The 17,798-nt window shown below is 34.7% G+C and overlaps 1 protein-coding gene across 1 annotated transcript in view; it reads right to left on the minus strand.

Annotated features, from left to right (window-relative positions):
* Positions 1-17,798, minus strand: part of SPRED1 (sprouty related EVH1 domain containing 1) — a 108,841-nt gene that overhangs the window by 25,096 nt on the left and 65,947 nt on the right. The window contains exons 3-4 of the mRNA XM_032856882.1: positions 6,322-6,490; positions 2,952-3,001 (exon numbers count right to left, since the gene is read on the minus strand). Of these exons, the coding sequence (XP_032712773.1) occupies positions 2,952-3,001; positions 6,322-6,490 (219 nt within the window). The remainder of the gene's footprint in view (positions 1-2,951; positions 3,002-6,321; positions 6,491-17,798) is intronic.

Consider the following 17,798-nt stretch of genomic DNA (forward strand, 5'->3'; position numbering starts at 1 on the left):
CAATCTTATTTGTCAAATAAGAAAAATACTTTGTTATTTTCCAAGAACATATCTGCACTATTTCCATAATTAAAATTAATAAAAACCAAAACTTTAAGTTTTGGTAAAAACGTAAGTTTTTTGAGTAAAAAAGTATTCAGCTTAGTCAAATTTGAATGTTTTTAACGGAATTACAAACCCTTAAAAGTAACAATTACTATGGGAACATGGACATATTCTAAAGTTAGGTGTTAGGAAAAGCCAAAAATCTTTCACAAGAGCAGAAAATTTAACACATGATATACATAAAGACTGTACATACATTTGCATGCTCTCTGGCTTTAAACAAATTATCTATAGCAGTCCTATACACCCACATTCAATGCTCTTAGGACTGTGCTGGCATAGGCTCATCTGTATTATCTATATAGTAACCGATGCCAATATTTAATGTACAATGGAAATCTGTTTCACTCTCAGAGGCTGGTATAATAATTATTCTCCTATGGTTGCTAAGAGATTGTGTAGCTTTTTCTTTTTCTAAGACTACTAGAGCAATTTAATGTGTAGAGGCAAAAGGATGCTGGGTAAAACAATAAAATAATTCCAGCTGTAGCTCTCTATCAGAACATAAGGCTAGATGACAGCTGCGGAGAAAATAGAAACAGACTTTGCTCCTCTTCTCCCTTTATCCCTTCTTACTGTGTAATTCTGAGTACAGACAATTTAGCGTTGTTCTGCAAACCTTTTAAAATATGATTCCCAATGAATAATCACACGTGGAAAAAGTGTTATTGGTCTACTTGCTGCTCAAGAACTTTACTCTTGTTTTTGTGTATCACAAAACACAGGTTTGAAAATGTGTGTCTGGGTTATAACCAACAAGAGAAGATTTTAGTAATTATATTATTAGTTAATTTTAGCATGATGGAAGAATTTTAAAATGTTCTTTGACGAAGAAGTCTTACATTTTAGCATTGCATATGTTAAAAATGTTACAAAAACTGTTTTTCTTTTGGCATTTAAAATCATATACTCAAATTATGCAAACTTGGGAAGCACAGAAAAAATTACAATTCCACAAGCCCAGCAAAATCATCATTAATATTTTGGTGTAGCACCCAGTAGCAATTCATTTTAGATTTGACCACAATTATCTCCTATTCTGCTCATTAGATTTCTTTAGTTCCTTTGATTAGTTTAAGAGTAAGAATACACTAACCTGTGAGTTTTTAATCTTGCATTTGTCTGAGCTTTGTCTAAAATTCAATCATTCAAGTTTTCCCAAATAGCTTATTTTTATTATTAATACTTTATTTTCAAAAAATTATTATCATTATTATTTTAAGACTTTAATTTATTTGACAGAGGAAGACACAGCAAGAGAGGAACACGAGCAAGAGCAGGAGGAGTGGGAGAGGGAGAAATGGGCCCTGCATTGAGCAGGAAGCCTAATGCAGGTCCTCAATCCCAGGACCTAATGCAGGTCCTCAATCTCAGGACCCCATGATCATGACCTGAGCAGAAGGGAGATGCTTAACAACTGAGCCACCCAGGTGCCCCTATTATTAATGCTTTAAATACTCGTACCTAAAAATCTGTGTATAAAAAAACCTTTGTCCAAGAAAAAACAAATACTTTCTGCATCTCTATTCCTTAGTATAAATTACTGGAAATTGGTTCACTAGATCAACAGGTATTCAGGTTTCTGTTTTTAAGGCTTTTTAATACATATTATCAAACTGCTTTCTAGAAAGAATCTACCTACCTATCTACATTTTCTCTAGCACAGCATAAATCTGTCAATCTCACAGAGAGACACAGTCTGGGGCAGTGTCAATTTTTTATTTATTTTTTTATTTTCTGAAGATTTTATTTATTTGAAAGAGAGAAAGAGAACAGGAAGAAGCAGATGATGAACGAGAGGAACAAGAAGACTCCATGCTGAGCATGAAGCCCAATGCAAGGCATCAAGGATCCCAGGACCCAGAGATCATGACCTGAGCTGAAATCAAGAGTTGGACACTTAACCATCTGAGTCACCCAGACACCCTGGGGCGGGGGGGTGTTGTCAATTTTTAAACCTTTCTTCCTTTGATAACTAAAAAATGTTAATTTACACTACCTGCTGCTTACCACTGTTCATATACGCTTACTAACAATATGCAATTCCTTTTTTGTGAATTCTTTATACAAGTACCTTGCCTATATTTGATGGTTAATTTTATCTGTCAACTTGGCTAGGCTATAGTGCCAAGCTGTTCAGTCAAACACCAGTCCAAACGTTGTGGAGGCATTTTCAGATGTGACTAACGTTTAAATCAGTATATTTTAAGTAAAGGAGATTACCCTCCATAAAGCAGACAGGTCTCACTCTGAAAAGACTTTAAAAAAAAAAAAAAAAAAAAGGCTTAGGCCCCCCAAAGAGGAAGTCTGCCATGAGACTGCCTTCCAACTCAAAACTGAGACATCAAAGTGTGTCAAAACTGCCATACATGCCTGCCTACCTACCTGTGCATTTCTGACTTGTCAGTCCCCACAATGACTGAGCCCATTCCTTTAAAAAAAAACAAACCAAAAAAACGAACCACCACCAACAACAAACCAATCCAAGGAAACCAAACAAAAACAAACTCTCTATAACACATGCATACCTATATCATGCCCACACATCCTACTGCTTCTGTTTCTCTGTGTTTGTTAACAAATACAGTGTTGGGGGGGCGGGGGTTGGGTGAGTCTGGTGGTGGGTATTAAGGAGGGCACATATTGCATGGAGCACTGGGTGAGGTGCATAAACAATGAATTCTGGAACATACACACAAAATTAAATTAAATTAAATTTAAAAAAAAAAACAAATACAGTGTCAAGAAATTTTCTTAGAAATTTATATAAGTTGTTTGTTTCTTAAGGTTAGTGATTTCCTCCCTATCCTTACATTCAGAAATTCCTTTCAAGGCAAACTACTTACTTGTAAGTCATCTTCTGTTCCTTCAGCTTCATTTTTAAATGTTGGGCATCCTAAGAAAACAGGTAGATGTTAATTACGCAAAGAATTTTTGTCTTAGGTTTTAATAATTGACTAACTGGTTAAATCATTACAATACTATAGAACTGATCAGAGATCATTCTGGGCTGCCTGGCAACAAGTCAGATGTTGGCCACTCATACCTGCCTCTTTGTTAGGAGAATAAAGTGAATGTTTTCCTCTTTTATGGGTATATTTCCAGTAATTTTCTAACGAGATGTTCTCTGTGAAAGTGTACTATCTCTAGTAAGCCCTACCCCTGCTTTTTCTAAAATGCTCAAACTGCTAGGCAGGGTATATGCATTAAAATTTCTCTGGTGTTACCCACATGTGATTTATTCAATTTTCTAAATATTCTTACCCAGAAAACAGTATTTAATACCCCAAACAAAGATTTTAGTTACTTTTGCAAGAAAGAAAACAAATAAGCCTTAAACCACTGTTTACAACCAATAGCCAGTTGTTGCTATTGATCTTTGTGTATCAGTGTCTCTCTGCATATTTTCCTAGTGTTCAAGAGGCTCTTTAGTTTTAATAAATTAATAAGGAAGGATGTCTTAGCAAAGTATTCTTAGTTTATGCTACCCTTGAGAGATAGAGCTGACACGGAGATGAGCAGAAATTTGTCCTTCCGAAAGGGTTGCATATTTTATTCTTATTGTCATGGAAGACTAAGTAAAAGAAATATAATGGGACTGGTGGAAGTCTATACAGTGGCTGGTAATAACACTAACCAGTATGTTTTAAAAAATGTTCAAAAATAACAAGATAGATTAGTACTGTAGTCTATTCTACCTGGCAAGGAGTTTGTAGGCTCCTCTACATATATAAACTGTCCTTTAAAACATGAAATTTAATCCTAATCTATTTGATCCTAGTTAAAGAAGTATCCTTTTATGGAGCCATGAGTGTGGCTTCAAAGTAATAACACTTTAGGGAATGCACCTGGTGCACAGCCACTGTGGAAAACAGTATGGAAGTTCCTCAGAAAGTAATCACATTACTATTTACACAAAAAAATACAAAAACACTAATTCAAAGGGATACATACACCTCTATGTTTATTGCAGCATTATTTACAATAGTCAAATATGGAAGCAGCCCAAGTGTCCACTGATAGATGAATGGATAAAGAAGAGGTGGTATATATACACAGTGGAATACTATCCAGCCATAAAGAATGAAACCTTGCCATTTGCAACACCATGGACAGAATCAGGGAGTATAATGCTAAGCAAAGTCAGAGAATGACAGATACCATATGATTTCATTCACACGTGGAATTTAAGAAACAAAACAAAAGAGCAAAGGAAAAAGAGAGACAGAAATCAAGAATGAGACTCTTAACTATAAAGAATAAACTGATGGTTATGACAGGGGAGGTGCTTGGGGGTGGGTGAAATATGTGAGGGGGAATAAGAATACACTTATGATGAACACTGAGTAATGTATAGTATTGCTGAATCATTGTATCATACACCTGAAACTAATGTAACACTATATGTGCTATATATACATATACTGGAATGAAGATAAAAAGCTTAATAAAAAAAGGAAAAAGTAAAAATAAATTAAAAATTCTAGCAGCCATAGATAATGATTGTCTTTTTAAAGTAGCAGTACTTGAGCAATAGCTAAATATCAGAATTAACTGGGGAAATTTCAGAAAAGATGCCGGTACCACAGTATATTCTCAAACCAATATTGCCAGAATCTATGGGATGAGGCATAGGGCTTCATGTCTTTTTTATTTCTTGCAGTGGTTTGAGAGCCACAGCCACTACCACAGGACCTCAGGGACTTTTTTTCCCCTCTAAATTCATAATAGAATCATTTCACAATTCTTCATCACATTTGAAATAGGAGGAACTTCAAAAACAAACAAACAAACAAACAAACACAAAAAATGGATGCCTCAGCTCCTGTCCCTAGGCAGACAGATTCAAATAGTCAGAGTAGGGACCAGTTATTCTATTTTGCAAAGTATCCCAGGTGACTAAAATGTGCAGCCAACATTGAGAACAATGATCTAGAAAGAACTTACAGGTTCTTGTAATAAAGATAAAATGAATGTCATCATTCCACAAAAATTTTTCTGAACTGGAAATCACTGTTTATCAATCTCTCATCTTTTAAAATAGCTAAATAAATTATTTAAGCACAGTTTCATGGACTATCAGTACAGATCTGTACTAAGCATTTCCAGGTTCTTGCCTATGGTCAGTCTCATTTATTTTTTCTAATTTTCCTAGTAAGATGTTATTTTCAAAATGCAACAAATCACAATGCTGCTAATATATTTTGATTCAGTTACTTTATATAGAAGTTGATTTCTATTTATAGAGACAATTTTCCTTCTTTAATAGAAAAAAAATCAAGTCTTAATTATAACTTCATTTTGGGGATGAAATGGGCTTTAAAGTGATTTCTTTTTCCTTAATTAAGCAGAGGCCAGTCTTACATCTAAATATATTCTTTTTCCCTTTAAAATCTGCAGGCCTTAGAGTTAACAATCTTAACAGACTGGCAACATATACAAAGAGATGCATGGGGCTCTGGTCTCTACCAACCCTCAATAATGAAATCAGGTGAAGAGTTTCAAGAAAAGGTTTGGCACAGGAAAAATAAAGCCTACATATGAAATAATAACCAAATACAGTTGAACCTTGAACAACACAGGGGTCAGGGACATCAACCCCTGCCCCAGCCCAATGCAGTTAAAAATCCACGTACCACTTTTCATTCCCCAAACACTTAACTACCATTGCTGCCTGAAGCATTACCAATAATATAAAGTTTCAACATATACTTTGTATGTTATATGTACTATATTCTTAGAATAAAATAGAGAAAAGAAAACATTAGCAAGCAAATTATAAGGAAGAGAAAAATATATTCATGGTACTGTACTGTAAAATAATCCACATCTAGTAGACTGGCACAGTTCAAGCCCATGTTGTTCAAGGGTCAACTATATTTGATTATTAGGAATGTTCTTTTTTATGACCAAAACAAGGATATGACTGATAATAATAACACACAAGGATTTTGAAAGTTCTGCCTATTCCCTCTTCACACTCCTACTTAAAAACATTTGCATTATCTGATGGCTGCTATTAATGGGTTCAAGAAAACACATGTAAGTGGCATATGTGACAAATATAAAACAGATTTAAAAACCTATTATTTTATCTTTGCCTACAGTGAGCTTTCAAAACTAATCACATATATCACAAAAGATGACCTCCTTAAAGTCACTCTACTCTACTACATATACGATAAACAAATTAAGAAAATAGTCAAGAAAACCTACCTTGAGAAATATCTTCTATAGCTCTTCGAATGCCTCTATCAAAAGCCCTAGCATCAGCAGGACTTTGAAAGGTAAGGCCAAATTTCTTGTCATCAATCTTCCAGTGGTGAAATGTTGGAGTGACCTTATTGTAAATGAGGTCTTTTTTAAGCATACATTCCAAAACCACCTGCCAAAAGTTAAATGCCAAAGATTACTATACATATATCAAATAATCTAATGTAGCTCTTAAATAGAAACTGAGGTGAGAATAAGACCTATTTTATTTCAGTAAATGCATTTCCTCCCCTCTATTACCCCCTAATAATGCAGAAGTCTTGCTATTTAATCTATTTCATAAAGTCACTCAATACAGAAATTTTTTTTAAAGATTTTATTTATTTACTTGACAGAGAGAGAGAGAGAGATCACAAGTAGGCAGAGAGGCAGGCAGAGAGAGGGGGGAAGCAGGTTCCCTGCTGAGCGGAGAGCCCGATGTAGGGCTTGATCCCAGGACCCTGGGATCATGACCCGAGTTGAAGGCAGAGGCTTTAACCCACTGAGCCACCCAGGCGCCCCTCAATACAGAAATTTTTAAATGCGATTAAAGAGGATTTGGGGAAGATGACAAAGTAAGAAGGAAACTTTCTCCCCACCTAAACAACAATTACACTGGCAAAATCTGTCTGACAGAACTATGTTGGAACTCTGAAGTCTGTTAGGTTTGCAATTCCCAAGGGAAGACACAGACAGTAAATTGGGGTTAATTGGTCAATTTCAGCATTAGTACAGTAGCAGCTACCCAAACCCCATGGCAGGGAGGTATATACAACATGTTCCTTAGAGCAGCTCACACACAAATCACAGGAGCCAGGGTGGGTAAAAAGGACCGTGTCCTCCAAGTATCAGCAATCCGTGTGCTCTGATTACTGATAGCTGAGAGATGCAAATGAAGGAGAGGACAGCCATAGTTGTTATACCTTCCCTTACTGTTGCAAGTCCCTCCTTGACAAATGGAAGAGATGTCCAGGTTATTTAAAGGATCAGCATCCTTTTTTAGCTATCTTTTTTTTTTTTTTTTAACCTTTTCCCATTTTGGGTGCCAAACACTAAAGAGGAGGACATTCAAAAACAATTACATTCATGGGGAAAATCAGAAAGTGACTATTCATATCCAAGGAAATACTCAGAAAAGACATGAGAAGACCTAAATTTACACTTCAGGCAGATCCTCAGCAGAGACAACCTACAACAATTTAAAAGGGGAAAAAAAACGCAAATCTTATGGAAGAGGGACAATGTGATTTCCAGAGTTACCACATAATTAGACTCAATGTTCAATGTTCAACAAAAAAGCTCAAGGCACACAAATGGTAAATTCATTTTTTCATTTTCCCACTGTAAGTAAAAAGAAAACCAACAGAAACTGTCCCTAAAAAAGGCAGAGCACATCTATTAGACAAAGGCTTTAAAAAAAAAACCCACAAAACTGTTTTAAGGAAAAAGTCAAGAAAATGACCTACAAACAAAATGAAGGTATTAATAAAGAGAAAATCTAAAAAGAAATGAAGAAATTGTGGAGCTGTAAAATACAACAAATAAAACAAAAAATTCACTACAGAGATTCAAAAGCAGATTTGAACAGGCAGAAAAAGATCTATGAACTTAAAAATAGACAATGGACATTACTGAGTCTGAAGAATAGAAAGAAAAAAGATTAAAGAAAAGCAAACAGCTTAAAGGACCCGTGGGACAGCATCAAGAGGACTAACGTGGGGGTGCCTGGGTGTTTTAGTTGGTTAAGCGTTAGAGCCTTGATTTTGGCTCTATGATCTTAGGGTCATGAGCTTGAGCCTGCGTAGGGTTCTGCTTTCAGGATGAAGTCTGCCTGGGATTCTCTCTCCTTCCCCCTTTGCCCCTCTGCATTGCTCCACCCCCCACCTCACTCTCAAAATAAATAAATCAATCTTTAAAAGAAAAAAAAAAAAGAACCAACATACATTGTGGGAGCTGCAGAAAGAGAAAAGGAAAAGGGGCAAAGAAAATATGTGAAGAAACAATAATTTAAAACTTCATAAATTTGATGAAAGACATCAATATAAACATCAAAGAAGCTCAACGAACTCCAAATAAGATGAATTCAAAAGACAGCCACACATCAGACAGAGAGAGAATCTTGAAAGCAGCAAGATACACGTGAACCACCACATTCAAGGGATCCTAAAAAAAAGTATTAGCAGATTTATCTTTAGAAACTTTGGGGGCCAGAAGACAGCGGGCAGATATATTCAAAGTACTAAAAGAAAAAAAAAAAAAAAGTCAATCCTTTATTCTGGGCAAAAATGCCCCTTGAAAGTAGGATAGAAATTAAGACATTCTCAGATAAACAAAAGCTCAGAGAATGTTCCCACTAGATCTATCCTGCAAAAAAAAAAGCTCAAAGAAATCCTACAAAGTGAAATGAAATGATACTAGACAGTAACTTGAAGCTGTATGGAGAAATAAAGATCTCAATAAAGGTAAGCGCGTGAGCATTTTAAGAAGCAGTAGAATTTTAACACTGTTTTGTAACTGACACATAGTAAACCTTCAATAAACAGTAGTAGTAATGGTGATGTTGGTCATGAGGTGACAACACTAATCTATAATACAATAACCGCTATGAAAAACTAGATCAGTATTTGTGAGAAGACTTTTAATAAAGAAGGAGGAGAAATTTGAATGATAAATAAAAAGCACTCAGGAGCTCAAAGAGCTTATGGATAGATTCTGAGAAGCTAAAGTTAATGGATTCTAAAGGCAGTGAAAAATTTCAATCTCCAATGTTTTTCCTCCTTCTGAAGGAAATTCTAGGGTATTTTATAAAAGGGGGAAGAGGAAAATGCCACAGTCACTAAATAACTAAAACTTCTGAAGATATATTCCAAGTTATTTTGGGAAATATAGAGCAAAACTCTCATCATAAAATTACTGGACTATTTGCCAGAAGTACTTAAAATAGACCAACTCAAAAATAGGTACAAGTGCATTTTTGTTTTCATTAATAACAACTAACAATTTGGGAGAGCAGAGTAAAATTAAATATGTACTTTCAAACTACTATGTACTTTATTATAGCTGCTACCTTACAAAGAACTAATTACAGGTTTACAAATTGTATTATCTAAGAAGTAGTACAGCTGGCAACCAGGCTTAAGTTTTTTCACGAGTAACTTTATGAAGTATCTTTGACTCCGAGGAAAAATCATTTCATTTTTGAAATAAAAATGCCAAATTCAAATTAGATTACTTCTAACCAAAATCAATAATTATTATCTCAAACAGCTGCTTCATATCTAGTTTTCTGGAGGATATAAAATCCTTTATAAAAACACCAAGAAATATCAAACAATACTGTATTATCAAATATATAATTTTACTAATTATCTATTAAAAAAATTGGTCTTTCATGGCATGTTCTGAGCTGAGCGGATTTTAGACATTTTTAAAAAGGAACAGGAGGAACAATGACTGTTTCTCACATAACAGCAGTTCAGCTACAACAGAAGGGAAGGATTCAGTATTCTTTAAATACATGTATGTCATAAAGAAAAGACTGAGGATCTGCTCTAGATTAAAGGAGAATAAAGTCGTGACTTCTAAGTACTATGTAATCTCATACTGAAGGAACAAAAATGTTCTAAGAACATTTTTAGGACAGTTGACAAAACTGGAAAATGGATGGTAGATTCAAGTACCATATTTATGTTAAACTTCCTAAATAGGATAATTAAACTGTGACTAAGAAAATATCCCTGTTCTCAGGAAAAATACACTGAGGTACTAAGAGGTAAAGGGCAGAATATATGCAACCTACTTCAAATAGTTCAGAAACTGTGTGTGTGTGTGTGTGTGTCCTGGGGAAGGGAGAGACAGTAACAAAACCAACAGGCCAAAATGTTAAAGAATTGGTATATGGAAGCGGGGGGTGGATTTCATGAATTTGGGTAAAAGATGTACAGGAGATCTTATCCTATTCTTGCTAAAAGTTGACTCTTTGCAAAGAAATGAAATAGACAAACAAAAAAAAGCATACAAGCACAAATAAATGGGGGCACTTGAGTAGCACAGTCAGTTAAGTGTCAGACTCTTGGTTTCGGCTCAGGTCATGATCTCAGGGTCGTGAGACTGAGCCCCACCTTGGGTCCCCACTCAGTGTGGAGTCTGCTTAAGATTCTCTCTCCCCTTCCCTCTGTCTCGCCCTCCCCTCTCCCCTGCACATTCTCTTTAAATAAAATCTTTTTTTTTTAAGTAGAAATAAACAGAATTAGGAATCAAAGTGGAACAAAACTGAAACCACGGCAAAACTTCAGAAAGTAACAAAGAATACAGTGTAAGGTTTTATAAACCCAAATTTTAAAAAGTGAAATAGCCAATTTCCTAGAAAAACTTAATCAAAACTGACTGAAAACAGAAAACCACCAGAGACTTGTAACCATCAGAGAAACTGAATCAGTAGGAAGTCTAAAAGGGGATGAGGAAATGGAAAATGAGATACATTGTCATTCCTTCAGCACCTGAGAGATATGAAAACCACCAGCAAGAAGATTATCCCCTGTAGAGAATTTAGAAGAGACTGCTACCAGCAGAAATTGGAGAAAACTGGTCACTGACTTCTAATTAAGACACTGTTCTAACTCCTGGTGGCTGCACAAACAACCACCTAAAATTCTTGGGCACAGGCAATAACCCCTGCTTCTTTACTTGGCTCTTTCCCAAGCTCCCATAGGCTGTTAGATCTCCGAACTGCCAAACTAAAACAAAACAACCTTAAAGGAAATGTAACATGGCAGAGCCATTCTGGGAAAAAGTCTGGCAGTTTCTTATGAAACTATCATACATTCAACAACTGCACTCTTGGTCATTTATTCCAGAGAAATAAAACTTAGATAAAAAAAAAAAAAACAAAAAAAAAAAACCTAGTACATGAATGTTCAGAGCAGCTTTATTTGCAATAGCCCAAAATTGCGAACAGCCTACATGTCCTTCAATGAGTCAATGGTTAAACAAATTTGGTACAAAGACATCACAGAACACTAGCCAGTAATAAGAAGGAACAAACTACTGATATACAACCTGAATGAACCCTCAGGGAACAACAGTCAATGAAAAAAGCCAATCCTGAAAGGTTACTTACTTATGATTCCAATTATATAACATTTTTGAAATTACAGAAGTAGCGAAGTGGAGAACAGATGGGTGGTTGCCAGGGGAAAGAGGAAGAGGATGTAGTTATAAAAGAGTAACAGGAGGGAGGATTCTCATGATTACTGAATTGTTCTGTATCTTTTCTGCGGATGGTAAAACTGTATAGTTCTAAATACACACCCAAATAAGTACTAGTAAAAGTAGGGAAACCTAAAGATCATGGTTTTCACCAATGTGAATATATATTCTGACTGTAATACTATAGTTTTGAAAATGTTACCAAAGTAACAGGATCTCTTCATATTATTCCTTACAGTAACAATTAGTAATCTATAATTTTCACAATAAAAATATCAATTAAAAAGTCTACAGAACATCTGTACAACTAGATTTCAGAAAAATGAGTATCAACTTCTGGTAGGGGAACCTAAGAGACATTAAGGACACTTTCTTATAATAAAGGACATCTCAAAGCAATAGCTAAAATTATACTTGTGTCTGCAACACCAGAAATCCCATTAAATTCACAAAGAAGCCAACATTAGCACCAACATTTAATATTATTCTGAAGTTCTAGCTAATGCTATACAAAAGAAAGGTAAGTTTCATGAATAAGCTTTAAAGGATACCAGAAATGACTCCCCCTCCTCCCCAAAAAAGCATTTACAGTCAAACATTTTTGATGTGCCTAGGGAAAAAAAATGAGTGTACCTATACCAAAAAAAAAAAAAAAAAAAAAAAAAAAGACAAATTGTTCAGTGTTTTGAATGAGCAGAGATATACCAATAAAAAAGGGTAAAAACTGCTAACAAGGGGAAAACTAGTATTAGCAGATATTAAACTACATAAAACTAAAACTAAAAAGTGAAATATTCACTTAGCAATCAACAGACAAACCAGTGGAACTGAATAGGAACTGTAATGGATTGAACTGCATCTTCTGAAATCTAGGAAGAAAAGTTCTCATCAGAAAATGAACCAGTTAGCACCTAGATCTTGGACTTCACAATGAATTTCCACTGTTTAAAGCAGCCAATCTGTGGCATTTTCTTATGGCTGCCCAAGCAGACTATTGTAAGAAGTCTAAATCAAACCATCATACTATATCATAAACTTAAAAAGTATAGCACACAGAAGGCACTCAAATATCTGTTGATCAATTAAAGGAATAATATCAATCAACTAATCTATTAAAGACATGCCACATTCTATTTAGATTCTAATAAAGCAAAAGTAGTGAAAAAATATAAAGTTAAAAAAGTCAATAATTTGGGGTCAAAGAGTTTGGGCTTTAATTTAGCTATCAGGGAGGCTACTAACTATCATTAGCAGTTTAATGGCAGTTGGAATGTAATGGAAAGGATGTGCAATATATCACAATGAGATATAAAACAGAAACATCAAGGGGCGCCTGGGTGGCTCAGTGGGATAAGCCTCTGCCTTCGGCTCAGGTCATGATCTCAGGGTCCTAGGATTGAGCCCCGCATTGGGCTCTCTGCTCGCTGGGGAGCCTGTTTCCTCCTCTCTCTCTGCCTACTTGTGATCTCTGTCTGTCAAGTAAATAAATAAAATCTTAAAAGAAAACCACACAAAACAGAAACATCAAGCCAACATAATTCTGATGAGCCTGATAGACCAAATCAGCCAGTATAAATCAATCATTAAACAAATATTACTTTAAAATTAATAATTAAATATTAAAGAGGAAGTATAATATAATAAAGAGAGTGCTGAAGCAAGTGTTACGCTGAAGTTTTCTAAAAAGACAAAATAAAAGTAACCAGAAAGGTAACGTGGGACATATTCCAGGTATTAAATTTCAAGAAACAGCTATTGCACGGCTCTAGAAGAAAGAGCATAGTCACAAAATTTACAGCTATCCAGAAAGCCATTCATAGTATAATTTATTACAGTCTAAAGATAATAACAAATTGGTAATTTTGGACTAGATGAATGTTATTAATTAGTATTTCTTCCATTCTAGGAATACTGGTTTGCCCAAGGTGCCTTCTCTAACTCAGTTTTCCTATTTTTCCCTCTGTCACTTACCAGTGACAATAAAAAGGCAACTGTTCCTTCCATTCTCATTTCCTCATGAGTAGCAAGAGCAAGCTGTCTGCCTACATTCGCTATTCCACATAAACTTTCAACATGCAATCTTTACAGTTATTTCGTTAATGTAAAAGAGGGGAAGCCATTTCCATAAGTTCAACACATGCTTTTGGTGAATCATGAATGAATAATTCATTAAGGCAACATCATGGAAAGCACTGCTTTGGTAAACATTCAAGACAAATAAAAAGAGCAGTGACCAGACTTAAGTTTTTTGTGTTGAGATAAGAAGACAGCACTGTCTCAAGGAAATTTCTGGAAACTACTAAAGAAATATTAGATCCAGGTTTTAGAAAGTTCAGTATGATAAGCCAGAGAAAGTTAGGTAAAACTGGGCCATGAAAAATATTAGGAGACTTATCTGCAGTAATACAGGCATCTGCAGTAATACAGGCAAGAAAGGAGAGATGTACAGAAGAAAGGAATGAAACAGAATCAAAAACAAAGAGCACTTGTTTGAAGAAATGGAAGAATCACTAATTCCTAGGTCTATGACTATTATTGGTGCACTATTTGATACCATTCACCACGTCCACAAAAAGTTCAAGATCTTACATAGTGTAGCATAAAATCTTAGCCAAAATTACAGATTAGCTCTACTTTAAGGATACTCAAGATTTAAAAGTCCAAACATATAAACTAAAAGGCCTTATCCAAATAGAAATCTTTACTCAAATGTTAACTACTTCTCAGTAAAACCTTCCTTGGCTATCCAATCTAGTTTTAACAAACCTCCCTACAAAAAACTCCCTACCTCTTTTTCCCTGACTTGTTTTTTTCCCCTTAGTACTTAGAACTGTCTAGCATTTTATTGCATTTATTCTACTATTTCTTCATCCCTCACCAGAATGTTGCCTTACAAACTGGGACTTATTTATTTACATATCCCCAGTGTGTAGAACAATGTCTAGCACACAGTAGCTACTCAATAAATACTCGTGACATGAAAGACTCACCTTTAAAAAGGGAGTATTCCCTTTTGATAATGTGGGATTCAATGAATTTCCTTTAGTGCAAGGTAAGTCAAAAACTCATCACATACTGGCAACTGAAATATGAATGAGAGTGGTATGAATGACTGACAAGAAAAATTCAGATTGGATTAAAAAAGAAAACAATAGGAAAGATACTGAAGCCCGAAGGAGTCTAGTGAAATTGGGAGAAAACTGGAGGTACAAAGTGATAGATTAAGCAGGACGCTCTAAGAGCAAGAAAAGGGTAATAAAATAGTAATGACATATGCAAAGAAAAGCAGCCAAAATGATGATGAGGCTCAGAGGTGGAAAAGTTGGCTACAGGAAGGAACTGCTACGGAAGAGATGAAAATGAAAGCTAGAGGATGCTGATCTAAATGGCACAGTTTCAACAGAGGGATGTATATACATGGGTGATGGAGGAATATCCTGTAAGAAGAGTAAGGACAAGAAAAATCCTGAACTATCTCTACTCCCACTGCCACTTTTCCCTCAACTCTGTTGTATTATGGTGATAGAACCATGATCTTCCAAGAGACAGAGCTGCTGAATCCTAAGCAGAAAGTTAGTTAATGCAATTGGTTTTCAGTGGAGGAAGAGTTCTGTAGGACTGAAGTTTCACAAAGGAATAATTCATTGAGGTACAGTGGGAAAGGCTAAGCAGAAAACTGTTGTTCTGTACTTTTATAAAGTTCAATCCAAGACAGAAAGATGATCCCTGATCTTCTAAGGTTTCCAATGGTGGAGAGTGGGTAAGTTTCATTTTTTAAAAAGTCACTGCTATATTTTAACTATTTTATTTTCTTCCTAGAAATAAACATTCTAATTTTGTTTTAGGTTCTGGCAACTTAACTGGAAAGAAGCCCCATTTTTAAAAATGTGCCTTTTTAAACAATAGAACTATTATCTTACAGGCATTTTAACTTTTATAACCATTTTTATCCACAACCCAATTACTTATTAATCCAAAAAACAATTCCTTTAATATCTGGCAAATTCTTAAAACTTAAAATGCTTATTTTTCCTTTCTTCATTTTAATATTACTTTGTCACTTTAAGCTTTTAGTTATATCTATAACTTTGCTTTGACATAGCAGTGTCTTTTTCTTGATTCCACAGAGTGTTTTTAAGTAATCTAGATGTTGTAAGAATCCTACGTTATCTTTCTATATAGCCTACCCCATTTCTTGTTATCTCGTAGTATATAAGCTTTTAATAGCATAATACATTTAAATTAAATTTGTAGTATTTTTTATTGTATACTACATAAAATATTCTAAATAGTTGTTTCAGAATCCATAACTTAAAACTGTGTTGAGTAATATTTGAGCAAAATTTTAAATATTACTGATAGTTTGTTCAAGTACTCATAAAGACTAAAGGTATATATAATTTAGTGTTCAAATTTATATATCACATGCAATTTAGCTAAAATGGTCAAATAATACAATCTATACATATGGTAAATACTTTGATAAAATGTTTGCTTATAAAATAGGACTGTCATATTAACAGAGAAGGGTCACTATATCCAGTGAAAACTGAATGCAAAAGATAAAGTTTCTATCATGGGAAACGTGAAGCTCGACAGTGAAGTTAAGCCAAATTAACAGTTAAATTTTAGTTAGCATTTTTTAAGATGTGATCCAAGATAACACTAACTTTTACTGAAGAAACCAAGGCTATAAAGATTTAGAAGGAAATGGAGGCTACAATTCATATTAAAAGAAAAAAAAAAAAAAGCAGTTCTGAGAATCCATCCTTGTCAAAAACTATTCCACCCATCCCCAAGTGTCATTATTACCTAATTAAAGGTAGTATTTCATTACCTTAGGCTGTAACACCAAAGCCTGGTGTTTCTTTTGAGTTCCTTCTCAATCATCAATAAAGTATAAAAGTCGATATAGAGCAGAACTTTCCAACTTTTTCTTCATCCACACTTAGAAAAAGAACATTTATACGGCAACAAGGAAAGAGGAGGAACTGCTAGTGGTGAAGAGGCAAGCAGTTTGGGAGCTCCAGCCACTTTTACCTATTCATGAGCTCTAATTTACAGTATGAAAGGGTAGGCTGAGAAATAAATTCAACCTTTGTAAGCAACATAAAAACAGGCAAGTTATAGGTAAGCATCAGAGGAAATAACTTCTAATCACTCTGAATGAATGAATGAATGAATGAGCACTGACCTAATTATACAAAAGGCCATCTTCCTGAAAAAAATCCCAGTGAGCCTGCTCTTTATCTGAGCTCCCTTTCTTGTAAAAGAAGAAGAGGAAGAAAAAAAAGAAGAAGAAGAAGAAGTAGCAGCAGCAGCAGTAGTGAAATATAACCCTTTGGGAAATGTAACAAGACATTTTTAGTATAGTAACTGTAAATCAAAGACTGGAAAAAGTCTTCTACCTAAGTGCCTATATTTTACCTTTGAGAAAAGCCACCTTTCTTCTTCACTATTGTTAACCAGTATTCTGACTAATACACACTCTTGAAAGTATTATCTAGTATTTCTTTATTAGCTACCCAAGTATTTCTTTATTATTTCTTTATTAGCTATCAGATTACTAACTACTGATCATTTCTTAGAGGGCACAAGTTTTCTCGTAGGTATGAAAGGCAGGTATCTCACTTCATTTCTAGAATTCACCTAAGGTAGAAAATTCTAAGATGTGACTCACATAAAAAAAATGGGTATAGAACACAGTTTTTACCAAGTATCTTTTACATGAATTGCATGGAGATAAGTTGGTTGCAGTTTACTCACCAAGGATTTTAAAGAAAACCATCATTAACTTGGGAAGACCTTTGTAAACTTATAGACAGTCATAAGTTACTTCTTTTTTAGATAAATCATGAAACTCAAATCCAGAAAAATCTATTAAAATAAAACCAATTAATGAAAACATCGATAGATAAGGACATTAATGCAGTGATAATGAAAAACGTATACACTTCAATTCTGTTATTGCTTCAGAATTATCTTGGTCAGATGTGCATTACCCAAGCAAGGGGGCCAAATAATGTGCTTATTTCAATGTCCCTGTCCCATTTATCTTGAGATTCCACAAGACTGCTATTTTCAATTCATCTCCAGGCATTACTGCCACTGCCTTTGATCACAGAAGTCCCCATCACCTAAACTCTTCACTATTGCTAACCCCTACAAGAAAAATGGCAACCTTTCAACTGAAAGTAATTTTCCTTTTATGTCTACACAGAGATATACTTATC

This window comes from Lontra canadensis, unplaced genomic scaffold (assembly GCF_010015895.1).
Source record: "Lontra canadensis isolate GAN:19392208 unplaced genomic scaffold, GSC_riverotter_1.0 scaffold12, whole genome shotgun sequence".
Lineage (NCBI taxonomy): Eukaryota > Metazoa > Chordata > Mammalia > Carnivora > Mustelidae > Lontra > Lontra canadensis.